Source organism: Moschus berezovskii, chromosome 26 (genome assembly GCF_049115385.1).
Source record: "Moschus berezovskii isolate FMDL1 chromosome 26, NW_MosBer_1.0, whole genome shotgun sequence".
NCBI lineage: Eukaryota > Metazoa > Chordata > Mammalia > Artiodactyla > Moschidae > Moschus > Moschus berezovskii.
This window is the reverse complement of record NC_142485.1, coordinates 31,888,771-31,914,180: the sequence shown is the minus strand read 5'-3', so window position 1 is coordinate 31,914,180 and position 25,410 is coordinate 31,888,771. Positions and strand designations below refer to the sequence as shown.

Below are 25,410 nucleotides of genomic sequence, written 5' to 3'. Positions count from 1 at the left end.
CTTCCTTCTCAAATTTATAGACAGAGCTTTGCTGAACAATTTTAAGGCCTCAATAATTAAATGAATTAATAATTAAATAGATTAAATCTTGTTCAAATAGTACATAAGAATTTTAAGATCTCCTTTTTCGTTTATATTTTAATTTTAATATATTTAGTATGTAATAACTCCCAACAGTACTATAATTGATATCTTAAAACATGTAGGAAAATATCTAATGTAGATTTGGGTCTTTGATATCATGGCTACACAATTAAAACAGCTAAAATGTAACCAAGACTAGTAAGCTATTTTAGCCGTTTTGATAATAGTTTTAAAAATTGTGCATATTTAATCCAGTTGTTCAGTTCTTAATGCTCCCAAGCAAACTCTGCAGCATGATTTGTTACTTGATTATAGACATGTTTAAGTTAAAACAAGTCATAATAAAAATATTTTCCTTCCTATTATAGCCTTATTTATTTTTTACAAATGTGATTATACTTAAATTTTACATTGTATGTGTCTCACTTATTTAAAACTGAAAAGTAAATGTAAGACAGTAAAAAGTTCACTCAAATACATTTCCCGCAAATCACCTTAATACTGTCCAGAATTTTGCCTCCCAGTTTTCAAAGATCAATTAACACATAATGCTGTATTTACCAAGAACATGTTTGTGTATTCAGTATGATTACAGATGATACAAGGGCAGTTGCCAAAATGTACAGTTATCAATACATTCATATTGCAATTTTTTTGTAAAATATTATAAAACAATTTTTTGTCTCAATCCTCTTTTGTAAACCACTAATAGCTCATATTAATTCAGGTAATAGCAATGAAATGTATCTTGTTTATGAGCTTTTAAGACATTTTTCTTGTGGGGATCACCTCCTAGTGTGAAAGTTGTCCAAAGATAATAGCACATCAATTCAAAAGTGTAATAGATTTGAGACCACAACATGCTATCAGCATGAAGTAGTTTGTCAGTCTCACTAACTCATTGTGTCACAGCTAGAATCATTACATATTTGTTCTTTTGTTTTCATGTCAAAATATGTAATTTACATTCTAATGCTGATTACTCATGTGGAGGATGTTTAATTTTCTTATCTAAAATATTTTTTAAAAGCATACCAACGTTAATTTAAAGGTAATAAAAAACAGGCATTTTAATTAGTAAGAGTCTAAAATATTTCCTTTTTTGCACAATATGTTACTTATTATAAAATATTTTCAACCGTTTATAGTGATAATACCTTTACATCAGAAGCAAAATGATTAATCTATTTTGAACAAGCCCTGTCCAGTTCTTAGAAAATTTACCCACTCACCCACATGCATCATCTTTTCTAGACTCGTTCGGTTTAGAAGTGAGCAGAAACCCATTCTTTTCATTCATTTAGCTGCATTGGGTTCTTTGGTTGTGGCATGCAAACTCTCCTTTGCATTACGTGGCATCAAACCCGGGCCCCCTGCATCGGAAGCACAAAGTCTTAGCCACTGGACCACCAGGAAGTCCCCCAAATTAGCAAAAATTAAATTATCAAAAATGTAAAGTGAAAAATACTGAGGTTTATCATTGACTCACTGTAGGTAAGTTTTTTTTTCTCAACTGTTTCACCTTTTCATCAATCCTTGAGACAAGCCCATTCAGTTTTAATATCCCATTTGATAATTTTTTATGCTTAGTTTTACCTTTTGGCAAGGGCTGCTTCAGCACAGTGGTTGCTGAAGAAGTTAATTAAAAACTAGTTCTTCAAATACTTTTTATTTTCCTCCTACCAGTTAGGTAACTCTTCACTGGTTCTCTTACTCACCGTTGAAAGCGTGTTCTAAAATAATATCTAAAGGACGAAAGAAAAAACTTCAACTGTAATAATGAGGATTCAGTGTAGGATTTCTTTTTTCAAATATACTAGAATTCTGCTCCCTCTGAACCTCAGTGAGAGAATTTTTTTTTGTTATGTAGTTTTCGCGGTCCAAAAGCTCCTAGTGCTGCAGCCTTTGTCAGGATGTGCGTGGGGCACACGCCACGGTCAGTGCTGGGAAAGTCACCCTGATCGTCACTGCTTTGTCCTAAGCTGCTTCAAAGGGGAAAAGTCCGGGAGAACTAACATTCTACAGGAAAATACTCATTTTGTTTCTTTTGGCTCATAGTGACAGATGTGTAAGGAGGTAAGGAGGTTAGATTTGTGTGTGTGTGTGTGTGTCCAGTGCTTTTAAAATGTTTAGAATTGACTTTTCCAGAAGTATTTCCTAATAGAGAATGAGTAGAGATAATTCTTTCTTTTAATTCAGGTAAACATGAAAGCAAAATATTTAGAGGAAAAAGGAGAATGAATAAAGACAGAAAGGTTAAGAGTGGAGAAATAGCATTATCTGTATGAACAAAAGTAATGAAACCTTTTGGGAAGTTGTAAATACCCAAGATGGATTATCTAGTAGCCTTCTACATGACTGACAAATCCAAGTACTAAGTTCAATGAAAAAAGGGGAGCACTCTCTCAAAAAGAGGTCCTAATGGAATAAGGTGGTTTGTTGGTGAATGTCTCATAAGCACATAGAAATATAGATACTCTGGGAAACAAAGAAGAACCAGGGTAGAATGGACCCCGGTGTCTCATTTAGAGATAAGTATGAGTCAATCCTGGATGTTCATTGGAAGGACTGATGCTAAAGCTGAAACTGCAATACTTTGGCCACCTCATGTGACGAGTTGACTCACTGGAAAAGACTCTGATGCTGGGAGGGATTGGGGGCGGGAGGAGAAGGGGACGACAGAGAATGAGATGGCTGGATGGCATCACCGACTCGATGGACATGAGTTTGAGTGAACTCTGGGAGTTGGTGATGGACAGGGAGGCCTGGCATGCTGTGATTCATGGGGTCACAAAGAGTCGGACATGACTGAGCGACTGAACTGAACTGATGAGTCAATAAATGTGTTAGGCATTTTAAAGTGGCAATGAAATTAGAAAGGACGCAGGAACCAGTTTCTTAACAAACAGGCGAAATTGAAGGGGAAGAACAGTTAAGGAAGGGTTGTTGCAAGTAAAGAATAAAGAGTGAAATGATATAATACAGTGAAAAATGGTTAGACCTTTGGATCCTGAAGTCGGATGGATCAAGCCTCATGTCCTACAAATTCCATTTGCTCTAAACTACTTGAAGAGAGCTAGCAGCAGTGACTTTTTAAGCAAGAGTCTTTGGGTTGATTTTCTGTTTTGTTATACGATCTGGATGGGAGTCTTGAAGCTAAACCCAAGCTAAGAAACTAGCACGCCAGTTCCTTTACTGCAGTGGTTCTCAAAAGTATGGTCCCTGGACCCAGCAGCATGAGCTGCTGGGGTTCCACCCCAGACCTTCTATGTCTTAACAAGCCTTCCAAGGGATTCTGGTGCAAGCTGAAGTTTGAGAACCACTGCTTTAATGTATGTAATAATCTCAAAGCACATTTCTGCTCCTGTTGGTGGCCTAACCCTTGACTGAAAATTCTCAAGGTTCTACCAAAACCTCTGAGTCCAAAATCAATGTGATGGAAGGCTCCATGAGAAAGATGGGTGACTGCAGAATACTCTATCCAGTCTTATGCAAATGTTAGTGTGGGTGGGTTCTCCCTGAAGATTCATAGCAGCATCTATAACCTCTTAGTTATGGAATCTTCACAGAACTCCTGAGTGCCATCATCCTCAACTGATAGAGATTCTTTCCAGTTAGATATTTAAGAACAGTAAGTAATTCCCCAGGTGTCTCTGGGTATCTGTTGAGCATCAGTCATTGAAAAGTAAGGAACACTAGCAGGAACCCGGCCTTGAATAGAGATAGCTAATTTTCTACATGGACTTGCTTTCTTTAGCTTTCTGGTTAATAGCTGCCCCCCAAATTTATATTTGCTAGGATCATTATCCTGAAGCCCATCACTTCAATAATCTGCTTTTTTAGGTCTTTTAATCAGTCACAAACACATTGCTAAAAATATATTTAGCAGATAATCCAGTTGGCCTTGAGATTGAAAAATCAGAATTTGATAGTGAAAATGCTCAATAATGAAGCACAAGTTTTAAGGTTCAAAGTTCTTAGATGATAGTTCATATCACCTTTCAGTTTTATCATTTCATATATACTGACAAATATTCAGGGCTATTTTAACTCCTGCAATGTTTAATATACATGCTCTACATGATAGACCACAAGTAATTAAGTCGGGGTAATTGGCAATATGGAAGACAACAAACAGTAATTAAATTTTTTATATTTTGAAAAAAGAATTTTAGGTATTTTGTCTTAAGATGAATTCCAGGGAAACCATCCATTGTTTCGGCATTATCAAGTGACTAAAACTATCTGAACTCAGTAGTTAATTTTAGCCTTCTTATATTACCAGGTAAATTTAATCCACAAGTGTGGGATTCATTTGCTTTAAATCTGAAAATGTCATTTCAGAAGAGTCGTTTGAAGTTGAGGCAATCTTATGAGACCTTTAATAAGCCTCTTAAATCTAGAAAGTTATATTTTGCCAGAAGGAAAAAGAACCTATACCTTCAAATTTCCTGAGCTCTTAAGTGAGAACTTTGGATTCTGAAAAGGTTGTAAATTTGGCCAAATAGAGCCAATCTTTCTTCTTACCGGTGCATTGTCTTTGAAATCAGAGCATCCAATTTGAAGCAAGCAATCTATATTCTGGGTAAGTTTTCTTTATTGATTTGCCTAGAAACATAAAAAGCAAGGCATCAAGACATTTAAACAGTTCACATTTAACTTGATGTAAATTACTCTCTCTGTTCAACAGAGACTGTAAGAAGAGGAAGAAAGTATCATAATTCCTCCTCAATAGAGCCTTTCTCCCAGTTAGATGGAACAGGCTGTGGACAATAGAAATGTTTCTCCAGAAGCCTGTATCTCATCAGTGAAGGTTTCAGCTGTGCCTTAGGGACTGCAACTGAACACTGACGGTTATTCTCTTTTTCATTCTAATCATTTGCTTTGTCTGCTCATCTCTCAAAAGGTTTTTAACACTGTATAAAACATTGAAGTGGGGGGAAGCTATTTTTCTGTGAAGATAGCCAATTATGAAGTTAATCTATTAAAATTTCATTCAGTGGTTACACACTTTCTTGTTGACTTTTCTCTTCCATCCCAGTGGCCCACTGAGGAAATCACTCACACAGCTTTAAATGATACTGTAACACATTTTTCTGGGGTGCTTCTCCCCATCTGGTTCCTATAATTTCCGACTTACTAAGCCATGTTCTTTCATTTTAGAGGAACATCATGATTATATTAACCTCCTGGACAAAAGACTGGTCTTAACCTGTTTATTTCCTGGTGACGCTTGTACAGTTAAAATTTAATTATATCTTATAACTTGTTCAATTTTGTACATGATGTTAGGATCTTATAAAATGAACGCTGAATCAGTTGATATTACATATAACATAATATAGAAAGGCATATTTAAAATAACTCAAAAAGCCCTATTATTTCTCCACTAAAAATTTTAATGATAGTTAAGTTTTTTCAAAGTAATTACTTTGAAAGACTAATTCCATCAAAAGTGAAGAGTTAGCAAGGAACAAAGCATACCTGCCAAGAGATTAAGTAAAAGAGCAAAATAAATGATTGGAAGTAGTTGTAAGTGGCCTGAGGTAAGGGTAGATAGACATTATGTGTGGGCATACAGAGGTAATTGTATTAACTACTGGAAATGTATTGTGAGGGTTCAGTATGAAAAACATGGCATTTCACTTGAGAGTAGAAGAAAATTTGAAATGAAAATGTTGCTTGTGCCCATTCTTGGCTTTGGCGAAACAAATAAAAATGAGGACGTTGAGCTGTAAGAACTCAGAAGAACTGCTCCACCCTGGCAGTGAAGCAGAGTGACTAAAACTGGAAGAAAAGCAAGGGAGGATGCTGTGAGGGAGCACACAGGGCTCTCGGGCGTGAACGCTGGTGGGAGGAGGGGCAGGCAGAAGAGGAGAGTGACCTACGGCTAGCGCCACATCTGCCAGTTAGACATTAAGGACAGGGGTGCCAACAGTGACAAAAGGTGGGAGTGGGGACCGCGAGAAAGACAAGGAGATTCAGCCTCTTTCCCGGTTAATTTTCTCAGTTTTTATTTTATACTGGAATATAGGTAATTGACAACATTGTGTTCGTTTCAGGCATACAGTAAAGTGATTCAGTTATACATATACCTGTATCTATTCTTTTTCGTATTCTTTTCCCAGAGTACCGAGCAGAGTTCCCTGTGCTTACAGTAGGTCCTTATTGACGGTCTGTTGTGTATATAGTTCTGTGTGTGCATTAATCCCAACCTCCTAATTTATCCCTCCCTGCCCCACCTTTCCCCTTTGGTAACCCTAAGTTTGTTTTCTAAGTCTGTGAGTCTTTTCCTGTTTTGTCAATAAGTTCGTTTGTATCCTTTTTTAGATAGTAATTTTAAATTTGTGACATGTCCCAGGGAAAGACCCATCACAGAATCAGAAATTAGAAATTAGAATCGAAGGCAGAAAGCTGAAATGAAAAGGTTGGTCTGAAGGCAGATCAACAAAGAAACAGATCCTTCAACTTCAGAGGAAACAACGAGCGGCTGTTAATTGTGCTTAATACCGGGCGATCCTCCCCACGCATGTTTTCGCTGCTCCACGGCCTTACAGTTAATGATGCCACGCAGTTCCACAGCGCTTGCCTGTCTGTTGTTGTTAATAGAATCCCCCTCAAGATTCCAAAGCCACAAAGCAACGTTAATGTTCGGTGACCTTCTGTACCGGCTGTCTTTGGGGCTTTGAAATTGATTTTCCTCATCCCAGTCTCTGATAGTCTCTCTTCAAGTGTGCATCTCTAGTTCATCACCAGAGTGAAAACGGTGGCACAAACAGCAGAGGAGCTGGCGGCAGGCACCACGCCGGGCATCATTAGAAACATCAGAAAAAAATCAGCCGGCTCTGGTGTGCTCTGTGTTACAAAGAGGCTGCTGCTGCTGCTTCTACTTTATTGCCGAATACAATGGGGGAACATTCTCCCCAGATCCGCTGGTTTCATTCCCAGATATGGTCTGAGATGGAAACAGCATCTTTCCCTTTATTCTCCAAGCCTCGTGTGGATGCCGGGTCAGAGGCATATGCTTTTGATAGTAATTTTTGCAGAATTTTTGATATATGAGAAGCATGTTCCCAAGGCTGTATGACCTGGCGAAGTGTCACAGGGTGGGAAAGACTGTCATGACATACACAGGAGTAGGTGTCTTAGAGAGAATTAGGTGATAAAATAATTTTCTGGAAACTCCTTGTATACTTTTCATGTAGCTGCATTCCAGTATCCCCTTCCCCCATTCATTTCTTAGGTATTTGTGGAGCTCCAGACATAAACTAAGCATTGTGTTCGACCGTGAAACAGTTTTTTTAAAAGTCCTGGGCTTAAAGTCACAAAATCTGCTCGTCAGTGTTCTGTGTTTTCTGTATTGCAGTGGAAAGGACACTGCTGACTTTGGAAAGACGGCATCCTGTCTGAACCTAAAAATGGACAGATTCCTACCAAATCTGAAACCAAATGTTCTCTATAGAAAGTATGTTGACACAGAACTTTTCTACTAGTCTAGTTAATGTCTAAGAGGTTTTTGCATGTTGTGTTTTAACCTGTTTTGAAGCCTTAAAGATTCTAAAGGAATCATCCTCGCATGAACAATACCGTTTGTAAATGCTTTCAAAATGCATCCGTTTAAGCAGTCTTTACGAATTCTTTCTGTACTTCCATACTAAGAAACCATCCGAAAACTACTGAAGAGCAGTGATGCTAGAATAAAATTCATGGGTGATTTGATTTCTCTTTCAATGTTTTTATAATGTTTCTTTATTTACTATGCAAATCTCTAAGGTACTAATTGGAGGACCCCCTGACATAGAAAGTCATTTACACAGAGGAAGAGGAAATGCACTTCTGAGGTTTAAAGACAGTGGCAAAAAATACATAAAAATTATATTTTCTCTTGCAGAAACAAAAGTAAACTTATGTATTAAATAACTTAGAAACTCTTTGAAAGTTAAGAGTCTTCAGTTCCACGCACATTGATAAGCAATATATTTTTGAGTAATATATTTTTGTTTTCAACAATGTCTCAAAGTTACATTTTACTCTAAGAAAAATAATAATTTCGTAGTGGCTCAAGCCTGGTTCTTGAAAGAATTCTTTTCCAGGATCAACAGAGCAGGTGGACATCATGTACTGAGACCACAAATTTCAGAAACTGAAACAGAGGTGTCTAATTTGAAGTCGGCATGTGCCTCACTTCTTGTCTTGATCCATGTTTTCAATGTTAAAGACTCAGAGTCAAATCCCACTTCCTATTCAGAAATGACCCAACCACTCTGAATAAACCTTTAACACATTTTCCAGGTTGAGGTTTGTGATAATTCCCAACTTTTATGTATTTTTTATCATTTGTTTATTAGCCTTGAGTCTTTGTCCCAGGTACTTTTTTCTATGAGACTCACTTTCCACATCGGCACAATAGTCAGCATTTTCTTTATTTCACAATATTTGCGGAGCAACAAGTCTGTGCCAGGAACGCTGTAAGTCCTGAAGCGACAGAGGCAAATGAGACTTTGTGGAGTTTACATTCTAACCAGAGAAGACAGACTGCAGACTTCAGTTCAGTTCAGTTCAGTTCAGTCGCTCAGTCGTGTCTGACTCTCTGTGACCCCATGAATCACAGCATGCCAGGCCTCCCTGTCCATCACCAACTCCCGGAGTTCACTCAAACTCATGTCCATCGAGTCGGTGATGCCATCCAGCCATCTCATTCTCTGTCGTCCCCTTCTCCTCCCGCCCTCAACCTTTCCCAGCATCAGAGTCTTTTCCAGTGAGTCAACTCGTCGCATGAGGTGGCCAAAGTATTGCAGTTTCAGCTTTAGCATTTAGTAAGACTGCAGACTTACGCCATGGATATACCATTTGTATCCATCCATATTCGTATGCCAGATAAATGACCTTTTTTCAATGTTTCTCTCTATATTTTATTTGAAACTCTCAACCCTAGGCACTTCCCCTGGGTAATTTGGGTCTCTCTCCCACCCCTGACCCCTGACATGATGCTGTGAGCACAGCGAGCTGCCCCTGATGCTTTGAGTCTTCACCCAGATGCTGGTCTTCTGTCTGTCCCCTCAGCATCTGTCACAGTGTGACTGCTGTGATGGCCTGCATCCCTGTCTGCACGGCCTCTTTGCAGTGACAGCAACACACTCTCTCTTTTCTGCTGCTCTAGAAGCCACAGAAGTCATTCTGCTTCCCACAAATTGCGCTGAGCTGCAGGAATCTCAGGAGGTTCTCTTCAGTGTGTATTGGACACTTAACCTGGTGCTGGATGTAAACATGTCATATACGTCACTCATTTAATCCTCATAACATGCCTTCATAATAGGTAATGTTTTATTGCCATTTTACAGGTGATAAAACCAACACACAGAAAATCTGAGTAATTTAGAAACATTATCCAGCTAATTATAGGTGAAGTCTGGATTTGAACCCAGGCATGGGCTTCCCTGGTGGTTCACACGATAAAGAATCTGCCTACAGTGCAGGAGACCTGGGTTTGATCCCTGAGTTGGGAAGATCCCCTGGAGAAAGGAATGGCAACCCACTCCAGTATTCTTGCTTAGGAAATCCCATGGACAGAGGAGCCTGGTGGACTACAGTGCATGAGGTTTCAGAGAGTCAGACATGACTGAGCTAACACGTTCACCTTCAGGCTGGTTCCAGAGCTCACATTCTTAATAATTAGGCAGAATATCAATATGGTAGCAGGTGCCAAAACACTGCTTCCAACATACCGTTTAATTCAGGTTATAAACTTTAAAGTTTGCTTTATAAAGTAGTTCTCTGGGGGGAAATGGACCTCATAATATGGTCATTAGTATAATTTATAGAAGTAGTTACTTGTCATCTGCATGTGTTCTCATTTTGTGGTTGACAAAGCCTTTTTAGATGCATTAACTTCTTTACAGCTTTGTAAGGTAAGTAAATCATTAGCTTCATTTTACACATGAAAACAGGATCCTCAATTTAGGAAGTGTTAGATCAGGAACTTAAACCTGGATCTTCTGATTTCTAATCTAGAATTCTTTCCACTATACCTGTAAGGCAAATTTGCATGACTTTTGCCTTATCTGTACGTCAACTACACATTTATCCACTAAATAATTTTTCTGGAAATGGGTTCTTTGTAACTTAAATCCCTGGTTAGCCTTGCCTAAGCCATAATATGTTGTTAAATCATACGCTTGTTTCTTCCTTCATTTCTCAACACTTTGCTGGTTGTTGTTGTTGTTTAGTCACTAAGCCCTGTCTAACTCTTTTGCACCCCATGGACTATTGCCCACCAGGCTCCTCTGTCCATGGGATTTCCCAGGTAAGAATACTTGAGTGGGTCGTCATTTCCTTCTCCAGGGGCTCTTCCTGACCCAGGGATCCAACCCACGTCTCCTGCATCGGCGGGTGGATTCTTTGCCCCTGGGGCACCTGGGAAGGCCCGCGTTGTGCTTACTGTATTCCAGGTGCTTTACAGTAAGAACATTAACTCATTTAAGCCTAATAACAACTCTGACAGATCGATGCTATTCTTGTTTTCCATGTTGAGAAACCGAAGCACAGAGAGGGGTTAAATACCTCCCGCAACAACACATACCTAGTATAGTAAACCAGGATTTGAACCTCAGCAATCTGCCTTCTAGCTTCTGTCCTTTAACTCCTTGTTCGTGCTGAGTTGCTTTGGTTGTATCCAACTCTATACACCTGGCTCCTCTGTCCATGGGATTCTCCAGGCCAGAATATTGGAGTGGGTTGCCATGCCTCCTCCAGGGGATCTTCCTGACCCAGGGATCAAACCCCTGTCTGTTTTGTTTCCGGCCTTGGCAGGCAGGTTCTTTACCACTTTAGTGCCATCTGGGAAGCCCCTTTAACCCCCTTAAATTGTTTGATATATTCAGTCTATTTTCTAATAGCCATTAAAACAAATTCCTTTGTATTACAATTTAAAATATCCAGCTGTATCCCATCTAAAATCATCTTGCATGCAGACTGTTTTGTACCATGATGGAATACTCTCGATTATTTCCTATAGTCTCCTGCATAGGAAAGAGAGCAGCGTCTGTTGACCTCACTGAACATGTTATTAGAGGAAATCATAGAAACGGTTAGGACACAAAGTAAAAACACAGTAAGATACTCACATACTATGAAATTTCAAACATGAAAAACATGATTTTTTTTCTCAATTTGAGAACATTTAATGTTCATAGGAATCTTAAAACTAGTCATCGTTTATAAAGAATTACCTGTCACTCCTTTCGTGTGATCACTCAATCTCTGCTTAGACATTTTCAAGAGAGCAGAGAACTTTTAGAGGCAGTTTGCCTCACTGTTGTTCAGCTCAGATCATTAGGGAATCTTTTCGTGTGTGTGCCTGTGTGTCCTCAACCGCTCAGTCGGGTCTCTTTGCAACCCTGTGGACTCTAGCCCTCCAGGCTCCTCTGTCCATGGGATTTTTCAGACAAGAATACTGGCGTGGGGTTGCCATTTTCTGCTCCAGGGATCGAACCCGAATCTCTTGCATCTCCTGCATTGGCAGGCAGATTCTTTACCATTGCACCACCTGGGAAGTTGCTTCACTAACCTCTTCATTCATTGAGGCTGGTTTTAGAAAGTTCCGTGTTTCCTTCCCTTTCTCCATCCCTCACCCCAGTAGACTCACTTTGCTGGTTATGTTTGACATAAGCAAAAGATTAAAATTAGTTTGCCTCCCTTGAAAACTGGCCAGCCACCTATGGCCAAGCTTGACAGTACTCAATATGGGTGGTGGGGGAGTGGGGGACAGGTGAGAATTTTCCAAGCACGTCCAGGAAAGAAAGCAGCCTGTTCTACATGATCGTGCATGCATGTATATGTAGGCGTACATATCCTCACATGGAGCAAAGCCACATGCAGCTGTAAAGTCATGTCATTGCTTTCCTTCAGTGAAATGTGACGGTGTTCTGAAGGCAGTTCATAAAGGGAACTTCCAGAATGGTTTAGTACAGGAAAATGGTGTGACTAGAACTCCTCTGCAGTCTCTCCAGACACCTACTGGAAGGGACAGGAGTCGTTTGTGTGTGTAACTCCTCCTCCTCTATTCATTACAAATCAGTCTCTTCAAAGTCATGTTTCTGAGTTGGGTTTTTAGGTTAAAATATTTTCTTAGTGTCTCTTTTTTTTTTTTTTGTATTCTATGTAGTAAATGATTTTAAAGGCAGAGAGAGACAGAACGAGAGGTGAGCTCATGCCTCACTGTCTCTGTCTCTCTGATCACAGTATATTTGTCTCTTACAATGATTTTCTCCTGTCCTGCAGGCATTTCCTATTCAAAACAGGAACAGGAACCACACCACTGTTCAGCACTGCCACCCCAGGATACACGATGGCCTCTGGCTCTGTTTACTCGCCACCTACTCGGCCACTACCTAGAAACACCCTATCAAGAAGTGCTTTTAAATTCAAGAAGTCGTCCAAGTACTGTAGCTGGAAGTGTACCGCCCTGTGCGCCGTAGGGGTCTCCGTACTCCTGGCAATACTGCTGTCGTACTTTATAGGTAAGAGCCCGTTTCTTGACCTCTTTCGTCTGTACATCGGGACGTTGCCTGTTCAGTTGGGTTTGTGTGTTTATTTGGACAGGGCTTGTATTCAGAGGTTATACATCATGGGCAAGAAGTTGGTCCTGATGTATGATAAGTGGTCATTCTCATTATGTAGGTAAATGGAGAAGCTGTGTTTGCGTGAAGTGCGAGGCCTGCCTTGGACACTCACTAGAGCATCCATCTGTGTTGCATTTGTCCCTCGTGAGTGTGTTCACTTCTGGGATATTTCATGTCCAGGAAGTTATTCATACGCTTGCAGGAGTGGGCTCTGTGTAGGAATCCCCTTCAGGGCGGCGTCAATAGGGAGGTCTCTGCTCCTCCTCACGATGTTGCTCGTCTTTCAGCCAAGTCCACGGTCTAAATGTAAAACCCATCACTCAGGGCCATCCTTGTGCACTCAGGAACTTCTCTCCAGAGAGCAGTGCATCCATAAAACAAGGGCTGGATGATGTACACGTCCCTCTCTGTGGGTTTTCCACCTTTTCGGATGGAGTATTGATCGTGGTTTTTTGTCACCTGACTGATTGGAGCTGCTAAGAGAAGTTGCAAATGTGTCTTTTCTTTAACTATTTCAGACCATGGATGAGCGTTCAAGCTATTGGCAAATGGCTTATTCAAATGTCAGAAACGACCGTGTCCAATCTTGATCTAAGTGTGTAGAAAAAGGCGTAAGGCATCGAGAAGCAAATCATGTCCACTGAGATAAATTACAGGCTCTGTTTTGCCAAGAACAGCCAGTGATGCTTCCTTGGGTTTGCAAAGCTACTTTTGATGCCCGCTGAAATTCCATAAGTGAATAAGTGTCACAGGGCTGTCTGTGGAATAGTAGGACCCTTTGGTGGTAAACCGGTTTCTGTCTTTAGCTAAAATACTCCTTAACTACGAATTATGTCCTTAGGAAGTGAAGTGACCATCTTGAGTCACGTCATTGAAGAGGAAAGTAGAATTTTAGAGCATGGAGGAACTTGAGAGATAGTTGAGTTGGGGGGAGCAATGCAGTGGCATGTTACCTACTGTGACTTCCGATTCTATGACCATGGCTGACGTCGCCCGTGAACCTGGCACCTTTCCCACTAAACCTGCACACAGTCTGATCATCCTCATCACAGGGCTTTGTACAGCCACTGTCCATCAGCGGTGAAAACAAGATGAGGCCTTTCTGTCATTTTCAATGGTCTAAGTTAACTCCCTCCTTGGGGAGGTGGTCAAACCGGGTACTGAAAGGGTTGTCGCTCACCGAGATCACACACTAATGATTCATTGCCGTGCTGTTTTGTAACACTCGTGGTACACAGGGATGTCACAACAACAGCAGTCAGCCTTCACAAACAGATTCCTAGTATTTAGCTAGAAAATATCCGGCCTTGAAGAGCGTCTCTTCTGGTTAACTATTTGTTCATTATCTGTGTATGTCAGCAGTATGCTGCTAGATAATTTTAAATGGTTTCTCAACTGTAACAGTCATAAGTGGGATGTAATAAATTAAGCATGTTAGTAGGGTTTTTTTTTTTTTTCACTGTAGTACATGCTAAACTGATAAATAGGTACTGCACAGGGTTGGAATTAAGTGTCTGTGCTGTTGACGTGTAGTCGGACATCATTTCTGATCTTATGTGCCTGTGTCCTATTAAATACTTATTTAATAGGTTGTTGAATGTTTTGAATATCAGCTCTTCTACCATTTAATTTTATTTACACTGTGTGATTAGGAAGAAAAAATAGTATTTTAATGTGAGATCAGATCACTATTATTTGTGAGCCTTTCCTCCTTTCAAGGATCTGTCAATGAATATAATGGAATATCAGATTCCTAAATAAAAATGCAAAATGTTCCTTTTTTAAAAATTATCAGTTTTTACTGTTTCATGGTTAGCATCCTACTTTAAACATCTCCCTTTGATTTTATCTTTATCTGCATGGAATATTTTTAAGATATTCATATGTTCTTGTCAGTTCAACAGATAATTGGTTGAGCATTTGTTGTGATTTAGTTACTGTGCTGGCAATTAAGGTGATACAATCCAAGTGTTATCTGACAAAATTACTTTTTTTTCCCTTGGAGTATAATTGCTTTACAGAGTTGTATTAGTTTCTGCTGTACAATGAAGGGACTCATTGAGCCTCCCTGTTGAGCCTCCCTCCCGCCCAGCCCCATCCCACCCATCTAGATTATCACAGAACACCAATCTGAGCTCCCTGTGCTGTACAGCAGGTCCCCGCTTGCTATCTGTTTTATATATAGTAGTGTGTATATCAGTGCTCCTCCTCCAATTCGTCCCGCCCTCTCCTTCCAACCTCTGTGTCCACAAGTCCATTCCCTATGTCTGCGTCTCTCTTCCGGCCCTGCAAGAGGATCAGCACCATATATATGGAATTTAGAAAAAGTACTTTTATCATCAAAGAATTAAGCAATCCTTTTATTGCTTTACTTAAGTACACAAATATACTTGGAATTTTCACTGGTCTTTCTATACTTAAATAACTCACATTCATAACACAGTGATTTCTTTGCTGTTGTTTAGGTCAGGTAAAGAATTTCACTTCTTCATCAGTTAGCATGATAAATCTTCTTGAGAGTGAAGATACTGCCTTTACCCTTGAAATACAGAGGAGGACACTTTTCTCTCCTGGAGGGCGATCCTTTTCTATTGAGTGGTGTAGAGCCGGGAGGGAGATTTGTCCAGGCAGATCAGCCTGATAAACCCTAGAATCAATGGGGAGACCAATGTCATCATCAGATTGACCTTACCACCTTTCACAAAAGCACAGCCATCCTTAAATTGTTTCCATTCCCTTAGAGGTCCCCTTCCCTCGTATTGACTGTCAATATAAAGTCAAAGCCTTAAAGAAATAAAGGGCCTGAGGGATTATTTATTTCCTAGAATTTTCTCACCTTCCAGTAAGGTCGAGAAGTTATGAGAATATAGCATTTACCAGTCTCTTCTCTAAGGTAGAATTATCTCAGAACAGTCAGAAAGGAAGGGAGGGAGGAGACAGGCTTTGTGTTTGGTGGTTTTCCCTATCTCAGGGACAAAGTGAAAGTCAATCAGTCATGTCCAACTCATTACAACTCTTTGGACTGTAGCTTGCCAGGCTCCTCTGTCCATGGTATTTCCCAGGCAAGAATACTGAAGTGGGTTTCTATTTCCTTCTCCAGGGGATCTTCCTAACCCAGGGATCAGATCGGGGTTTCCTGTGTTACATTCAGATTCCTATTCCTAACCAAAATTTCAGAGACAGAAGCTGAAAAGAAAGTGAAAATTAATTCCCATAGGTCAGTGTTATATCCTTGTATAGGTAACTGCTATTAACTTTCTGGTGTCCACCATTTCAGATATTTGTCCATGCACACATACACCTGGTAGTTCAGATGGTAAAGAATCTGCCTGCAATGCAGGAGACCTGAGTTCAATCCCTGGGTTGGGAAGATCCACTCAAGAAAGAAATGGCAACCCACTCCAGTACTCTTGCCTGGAAAATCCCATGGACAGAGGAGCCTGGCGGGCTACAATCCATGGGGTCGCAAAGAGTCGGACATGACTGAGCAGCTAACACACGCACACGCACACACACACACACACACACACACACACACACCTAGAAGTCCATATTTTTAATGCATTTAGTACCAGATTTTTCTCATTCACTAACCTATCATTTTGGAGAAGGGAATGACAACCCACTCCAGTATTCTTGCCTGGAAAAGTCCATGGACAGAGGAGCCTGGTGGACTACAATCCATAAGGTTGCAGAGTCAGACACGACTGAGTGACTAACACACACACACACACAAATTTTCATTTAGCACCTATTTTTAATTAACCAGTTTCCAAAAATGCATGACCAATTTCTTATGTACTTGTGCGTGTGTTTGTGTTTGCAGGGTGTCTTCTGCCGATGAAATTTTTGATCAGAATAAATTCTTTGAAGTTTTCTTGCCAAAGCGTAGGCATGGCTTAAATTTAGCAAACCAAGTCCAAGTTACCCTCAGTTTATACAGCTGTCAGGGCTACATATAATCAATATTTTTAATTCTTAGCAATCTCTTAGGTTAAAATATTTTACTGTCATTTTCATTTTTCACTAGTAGGACTGAATATCTTTTCAAATGCTTATTGATCATTTGTCCTTTTCCTGTATGTGTTTGAATAGCCTAGTTTCCTCCATTTTTCTTTTGGGGTTTTTATTCTTTTTTTAGGGGGCAATTGTACATGTTGATTAAGGATATGAATCATTTGTCATGTGTTATATATTTTTCCAACTTATTCTGAACTTTGTTTTTGGTTATCTTGCCATATACTATATGGAATTTTTTAAGTAATCAAAGTTATCAATTTTTTCTTGTCATTTCTAGTGTTCATGTTATACCTATAAAATTCTTATTTACTCCAAGTATTGTTTTTTAAAGGTCACTTAAACATTTTCTTCTGGTACTTCTATGGCTTTTTAGTAACCATTTTTGGTCAGCATTTTTCTCGTCACTCCACTCTGCGTTAGAGGTTCAAATTAGGCCTTTCTTCTAGAAGCTTCCAGTAAAGTGATAAAGATGTGTGCAATGTATGTATACTGTACACTTTTAACAGAACATGCTTTCAGAACAACTTTTCCAAATGAGAAAAAGAGAAAGAAAAGGAAAGAAGGAAACACCTGCCCCTGGCTGAAGATATTGGGGAAAGACTTGATGTAGGAATAGCAGGTGATGTTTGAGAGATGCAGAGGAGTTCAGTTCTCTGGGCTTGATGTCACATGGCTGGTGGGAGATCACCATGAGACAAGGTCGTCCAAGGTGGGGAAGGAAGAAGCAAGAGCTATCCATTACGGTGCCTATGGAGGCTCACGATGTGCCACTGCTATGTTCGAAGCTGCGTACGAATTTCCTCCTTTCATTTTCCCAGCAGCCCTGTGAGTTATCATCTCGTTTAACAAATAGGATAGTCTTAGAACGGCACTTCACCTTAAAGTCACACGGGCCAGTAAATGATGGAAGCTGGACTAGAAACTACCAGGGATCCCAGGACATTATCAAAGGGGCTTCCATGAGGTTTTTGAAGAACTGAAAAGAGGGAAGAAACTGAAGAAATGGAAGCATTGTAGTGAAAAAGCATCACATATATGTTTTGAAAAATTGCTCTAGTGGCATTCCAAAATATGCAAGTCTAAGACAGAAAGTCTGAACGTGGGCTTTTCAGACCTAACAGCTCCTAGGAATCACCTGGGGATCTTGTTAACATGCACATTCTGAGTCAGCAGATCCAGTGTGAGAACAGAGTCTGTATTTCAAACAGGCTCCCTGGTGATGGTGGGGTGATCCACTGCAGCACAGTCAGATGTGGTACTTGATGAAGGAAACATTTCTATAGTGTCCAATTCATAGCCACTAGACGCACGTGACTAGAGAACCCTTGAAAAGTGGCTGGTGTAACTAAGAGCCTGGCGTTTAGATTTGATTATTGTTAATTATGAGGGGCTTCTCAGGTGGCACAGTGGTAAAGAATCTGCCTGCCAGTGCAAGAGACACAAAAGACACAGGTTCGATCCCTGAGTAGGGAAGATCCCCTGGTGTAGGAAATGGCAACCCACTCCAGTCGGCTAGCCTAGAAAATCCCATGGACAGTAGAGCCTGGCAAACTACAGTCCAGGAGGTCGCAAAGAGTCAGACACAGCTAAGTGACTGAGCACACACACATGCACACAAATAATTTGAACTCACACAGCTACATGTTTGACTGGTGGCTACCATTTGGACAGTATAAAGGTAGATAACACTGTTAGAAAACTAGTCTAAGTGGGAGATCATGATGCCATGTTGTGACAGAGGGGTGAGCAGAATTGAGAAACCATGAAGAATTGAGAAACCATGATGAAGCTGATTCATAATAGAGTAGATGGGCCATGATTTATCATATCCCAGTTCTTAAAAATCAAATGTCCAGATTTCAACAGAGTCACATGTGATTTTCTTTACATCACTGAGCTCCCGATTAAGATCCTTCTCTCACGCATTATCTTTAAGTTGATATGCCTTTCCACAGTGAAAATTCTCCTGATTACTAAACATAAAGGTTCGGTTCAATGATAGTGGTTAGTGATACAGCCCTATCCAAAAAAAAATAGCTGTCTCACTTTTTTTGGGCCCTAATTGACTCCATTTTGTAGAGACATTACTTTGCCGACAAAGGTCCATCTAGTCAAAGCTATGGTTTTTCCAGTAGTCATGTATGGATATTGGAGAGTAAAGAAATCTGAGTGCAGAAGAATTGATGCTTTTGAACTGTGGTGTTGGAAAAGACTCTTGAGAGGCCCTTGGACTGCAAGGAGATCAAACCAGTCCACCCTAAAGGAAATCAACCCTGAATATTCATTGGAAGGACTGATGGCTGAAGCTGAAACTCCAATACTTTGGCCACCTGATGCAAAGAACTGACTCACTGGAAAAGACCCTGATGCTGGGAAAGATTAAAGGAAGGAGGAGAAGGGGATGACAGAGGATGAGATGGTTGGATGGCATCATCGACTTGATGGACGTGAGTTTGAGCAAACTCTGGGAGTTGGTAATGGACAGGGGATCCTGACGTGCTGTAGTCCATGGGGTCGCAAAGAGTCAGATGCAACCGAGCAACTGAACTGAACTGTTTTTCTAAAATCTGAAAATTATGAAGATGGGTGATAGTCAGCAGTTGTTCACCAGAAAATGAAAGGAGATAGTCTTTGGTTACTATTGCTTCTGTTTCTGCTCACAGTTATGGATGAGTAGGCATCTTGATTATTATTCTTTATTCACAGAAGGCTCTTTTTCCTTGGTGGGAGATACCTTGAAATTTTGACTTTCTACACATTGAAATATGCCCACAAATCTTATCATAAAGTGTAAACATCATTGAAATGTTAGGAGATACTGGTCAAAATATGTTGAAATTAGTATGTTAACACCAGTGAAAACTGCAACAAATCAAGCCAAACTTCAAATAGCACCATTATGGACACAACCTCATTAACGTGACCATATCCTGCTAGGCAGAGTCTGAAAATTTACGAATTATCACGGCAAATGCCATGTACAGTAACACCAAAAGAGTTTGTGCATGTAATTTAAACTTAAGGGAAACTCAAGAAAAAAAAATCTTATCAAAATACAATATGCCTGGGACTTCCCTAGTTGTCCAGTGGTTAAGACTTCACCTTTCAATCAGAGGGTGTGGGTTCAGTCCTTGATCGGGAGCTAAAATTCCACATGCCTTGTGGACAAAAGAACCAAACCATAAAATAGAGGTAATATTATAACAAATTCAATTAAAGCTTTAAAAATGGTCTACATCAAAAATTATTTTCAAAAAAATTACATATGTTAGCATAGTTTCTCAATTTTTGGCCCTTTAGGCCAAGTTTATCACAACTCACTAATCCCCATGACTAATTTTTTTTATAACGGCTTAGAAGCATTGACTCTGTGCTCAGTTATGTCCGAGTCTTTGCGATCTCATGGTCTGTAGCCCACCAGGCTCCTCTGTACGTGGGATTTCCCAGGCAAGAATACTGGAGTGGGTTGCCTTTTCCTACTTCAGGGGATCTTCCCAACCCAGTGATCGAACCGGTGTCTCTTGTGTCTCCTGCATTGGCAGGTGGATTCTTTGTAACTAGCGCCACCTGGGAAGTCCATTATAACAGTTTATTAAGATATAATTCAAATACCATATAGTTCAGCCACTTAAAGTATACACGTCAATGGTGTGCGGGGATGACCAAGAGGGAGGATAAAGGGAGGAGGGAGGTGAGAGGGGGGTTCAGGAGGGGGAACTCATGTACACCTGGGGTGAATTCATGTCAATGTATGGCAAAACCAACCAATATAATATTGTAAAATAAATAAATAAATAAAGATTAAAAAAAAATGGTGATTCGTATATTCATACAGCTTTGCAGCCATCACCACAACAAATTTTAGAGTACTTCTATCACCACACAAAAAAACAACCCTGTATCCCTAAACAAACACTTCCTATTGCCTTCCAAACCTTCAGTAATCTTTTTTTTCCACGAAAGTGTGAACTTGTAAGGGGCTGGTTTATGGACTCATTTCCAATGACAAATAACTCAACATTGTTTTTCTCATGAACTTCTGACATAGGATGCTAACCAAAGAACTACTCACATTTTCAATATTCCTTTTCATTTAGGAAAAAAATACTATGTAGTTATTTATTTCCTTTGAACAGCTGCTACCAACTGATTCCTAAAATAGATATTGTCATACATCTGCTAAAAAGGCTGTTTAACAACATAAGCATTCCCTAGATCAAGCAAAACATAAACTGTCGGATCAAGGTTCATGGTAGTGATGATTCCTTAGCAGTTATCTGTCCTACTTCTGTGTCTATTTGCATTTTATGGATATCTTTACCTCTCTGTGTACCTTGAAATTGATTACGGTACTAGCTATATATGCAACTCAGGGTCAGGAGGAAAAAGAAGCCAGCCCTTTAGGCTTTGTGAAAAAATCAACCACTTAAATATAGATGGCAAAATAAAATGTGTTGTGACATTCTTTTTTTCTTTTTCGACGTGTCTTTGTCATAAAAGTGCTATTTTATTAGGTTCTTGAACACAGCCGAACGATGAATTATAAAACGTTTTTCACAATGGCTTCTTCCCTTAGCTCTTAAGTCTATTACACTCAGTAAAATGCATTTTGTCTGAGATGGAATGGTGGCATTTTTAATACTAATGTGGTGTCACCACAGTATAAGAAAAAAAACGTATTGCTCATATTTTAGTGGGTTGAAAATTATAAACTGAAAATTTTAAATCAACAGATCAGTGTTTTATTTCATTTATCTTCTACATGATCTAGCGTATCATTTAGAAACCTAGAAAAAATCGAGAGATCACTTAAAATTCAGTTCTTTCTCTAGCCACCTCTGTGTAATCATTTCAGTGACTTCTGAATTGAACCTATAGTGGGGAAAAATCAATATGTTGTACACTTAGAGTTTTTTGATGTTATGGATTTTTTGCTGCTATTTATTAGCAAAACATAAAAATGTTTAGTTTTAGGTTGATTCTAGTATTACTCTAAAGAAAAAAGACGTTACTACCAAAATCAGGTAATGATACAAATGTAGACAGTATGCTCTTCCTCTCCTCACCAAAAATTATTTATTTATTCTTAGTTCGGTGGACTTCCCTCATGGCTTAGATGGCAAAGAATCTGCCTACAAAGCAGGAGATGCAGGTTTGATCCCTGGGTCAGGAAGATCCCCTGGAGAAGCGAATGGCTATCTACCCCATTATGCTTGCCTGGAGAATCTCATGGACAGAAGAGCCTGGTGGGCTACAGTCCATGGGATCACAAAGAGTCAAACACAACTGAGCGACTAACACTTTAACTTTTCAAAGTAAATAATATATGGGAAATAGTATAAGCAGACTGTTTTTACCATTCAAATATAAGACTCTCCCTGATTTGAAAAATGCCCAAGAACAACGGCAATAAGAAATACCTTTAAAGTCATCTAAACTCCAGTTTGTGCTGTAGATGTATATTTTGCCTGTGAAATACAGGGCTGTCTTCTTTGTTTTAGGCTATCATTTTTGCAGAATGTAGCAACAGCTCCTGACTAATGACAAGTGGAAAGCATAGTACAATATTTACCATTTTGGTGCTACATTGCATAAATATTTGATCGGCGTTGCATATGTCATTTGCTTTAACGTTAGTGCTACTGAGAGCAGTGTGTAGAGAAATATCTACATACAGAAGAGTGAAAGAAGTAACTGGCATACATGAGGTTAAAAAAAAAAAGAGCTTGATGGATTGCTAGGAATCTTAGGAATGAATTCAGCAGAAAACCTCTATGTTCCAACAAAGATTTCATCCTTAAATAAAACAGATAAAAGAGAATGCACATGTATAACAACTCTTTTTTGGAGAAGGCAATGGCAAGCCACTCCAGTACTCTTGCCTAGAAAATCCCATGGATGGAGGAGCCTGGTGGGCTGCAGTCCATGGGGTCTCTACGAGTCAGACACGACTGAGCGACTTCACTTTCCCTTTTCACTTTCACACATTGGAGAAGGAAATGGCAACCCACTCCAGTGTTCTTGCCTGGAGAATCCCAGGGACGGGAGAGCCTGGTGGGCTGCCGTCTATGGGGTCGCACAGGGTCGGACACAACTGAAGTGACTTAGCAGCAGCAGTAGCAGCGACTCTTTTTAGTTTATTGCTCCTGTGCCATCTCAGAATGTCTTCAGACTACTCACATCTTGTCCTTCCTTAACAATAAGATACCACCGTTTCTTTAGTGGCCTAATCAAATAACATCAGAAAAGGAAGTGACCGTCCATCCATCCATCATTCTTTGGACATTTATTTATTGAGATATTATCACAGATAGTGCAGTGAGCAACCTTACACAGTCCTTGCCCTCTTAGAGATCATGTCTTAGAGACTGTAAACACTGAGTGCCTAATTTTAAACAGGACGCCTATTTTAAAAGGAGAAATAAAATGTGGAAGACTAGAGCAGTGCATAAAATGCAGTAGTTACCAAATTTGAGCATTAGAGAAAGGTTTTCCTGCTAAAAACAGAATAATAAGTAGTAGTATGTGTTTTGACAAATGCTGACATAAGGACAAATTTTAAGCATTACCACATAAACCTAAAGGGGGCCCCAAAAATCAATTCTCAGGAATATTAAAACCAATGCATTGTGATATAATAAAAATAAATTTGGGAGTGTCTGAGGAGGGGAAAGTTATGATATTTTTTATTTTCTTTGTTAGTTTAGCTAGAATCCTCTTTGTAGTTAATATCTAGAAGTGGAAAGAAATCTTTCTTTGGAGATTTGGGGTAACTAGATTTAAAATTTCCACAAGAGTTTATAGTCTGTTTCTGTTTGTTTCTTTAATTTAAATAACACACTTTTATGCTTTAAGAATTTCCAGAAAAGAGTTTTAAAAGCTGTTAAATCATATTTCTGTTTTCTTTTCCAAACATTCATGAGTTCTATATTAACCTGTTTTGAAGATATTTCCAAAACATGCGTTTCCTGTATTTCAAAACTTGTTTGGAGATAGAGATCATCGTTCTGCATTTGAGAACCAAAGAGATCGACCTGTCCAATTTCCATTCTTGAGTTGGGCCTAGAAGGGGAAAGAACATTACCTTGAGATGCTTCCATGGTGCATTTTAAGCACATATACACTGAATCAAAGAACAATTATATTTTTTTAGCTAGAGCCACTTTTGTGTAGTACTAACTTGTTTTGGGAGAAAATACTCAGTATTTTTGAAGATAAGAACTTCCAGGTCACGAGGCACCTGATCTTCATCCAAAGATAGATCACTGAGATAAGCTTCAGAATCAAACTTAGGGTGTTCTTTAAGAATTCAATTAAATTTTACATTAATATCATATAACAGCAAGGAACTATCCAAGAAATGAGTCTTACTACCTCCATTGGTAGACCGCCATTAACAAACTGGGATTTCCAGGACTAAAAAAAAAAAAGGACATAATTTAAAGGTCTGTCTCCAACCTGGATGGAAGGACTTTTTTCAGAAGAAACTACACTACACCAGGATGAGAAGACAACAACATCAGAGGTAGACAGCTTGCCCAAGATGCTGGGCCTGATTCGTATGATCATTTATAATGTTTTCTTGACTTCTTAGCCCTCTGCATAAAAATCAAATGCTTTTCTACCATAGGCCTGATCCTATGCTAGTTTTAGAAATTAATCCAATTGTCGGGTTTGTAGTCATGTAAAAGCTCATTCGGCTTATACAAAAACTCTGTTAGACTTGTGCCATCCTAAACCGCAAGGAGATCCAACCAGTCCATTCTAAGGGAGATCGATCCTGGGTGTTCATTGGAAGGACTGATGCTAAAGCTGAAACTGCAATACTTTGGCCACCTCATGCGACGAGTTGACTCACTGGAAAAGACTCTGATGCTGGGAAAGGTTGGGGGTGGGAGGAGAAGGGGATGACCGAGAATGAGATGGCTGGATGGCATCACCGACTCTGTGGACATGAGTTTGAGTGAACTCCGGGAGTTGGTGATGGACAGGGAGGCCTGGCGTGCTGTGATTCATGGGGTCGCGGAGAGTCGGACACGACTGAGCGACTGAACTGAACTGAACTGAACTGAATGTCCTTAAACCATGGCAACAGTCTGCTTCTAAATTGGAAAATTAAAAACAATAGCTGGAAATCAGAGTCAGGGCTATGGGAAATCCAAGATGGCTGCTTGGCTTTTCCCAGATCCCTGACAAACCTCGTTTTTATTTGATGGGTTAAAGCCTCCCTGGCTACAGGGCTTCCATAATGAAAAATCATGGAATATTAAGTTTTGTAAATTTTTAAATTAAGTTTCTAGTTTTGTTAATGTCTAGTGTTTACTAAGACTCACTGCTGAGACAGTTCCTTGTTACCTGATACTGCTAAAAGATTTAATTAAGTTATTAAAAAAGGACACTCTAGGTTAGTTTCTAAGGCTTATCTCAGTAACCAATCTTCAGATAAAGGTCGGATGCTCCATAATGTACAACCAGAAGATTAACACCAGACTATAATCATTTAACGAATGAAGTCAGGTGACTTGGGGTATACCAGGCTTTATCTAATGAAAGTTCTTGACTTATAATTCTTATTTTACTAATAACTGCTAGCTGGGCTTCCCTGGTGGCTCAGAGGTTAAAGCGTCTGCCTCCAATGCGGGAGACCCGGGTTCGATCCCTGGGTCGGGAAGATCCCCTGGAGAAG

General features: G+C 39.6%; 1 protein-coding gene across 8 annotated transcripts in view; it reads left to right on the top strand.

The window, feature by feature from the left end:
* TENM3 (teneurin transmembrane protein 3) overlaps nt 1-25,410 on the top strand; it is a 654,366-nt gene that overhangs the window by 465,414 nt on the left and 163,542 nt on the right. For 7 of the 8 annotated variants that reach the window (XM_088832605.1, XM_055416368.2, XM_055416366.2 and 4 more), the window contains one exon: nt 12,364-12,602. In XM_088832605.1, the coding sequence (XP_088688731.1) occupies nt 12,364-12,602 (239 nt within the window). Of the gene's footprint in view, nt 1-7,445; nt 7,550-12,363; nt 12,603-25,410 lie in introns of those variants that run through there. The other variant, XM_088832606.1, reaches the window with a different exon arrangement.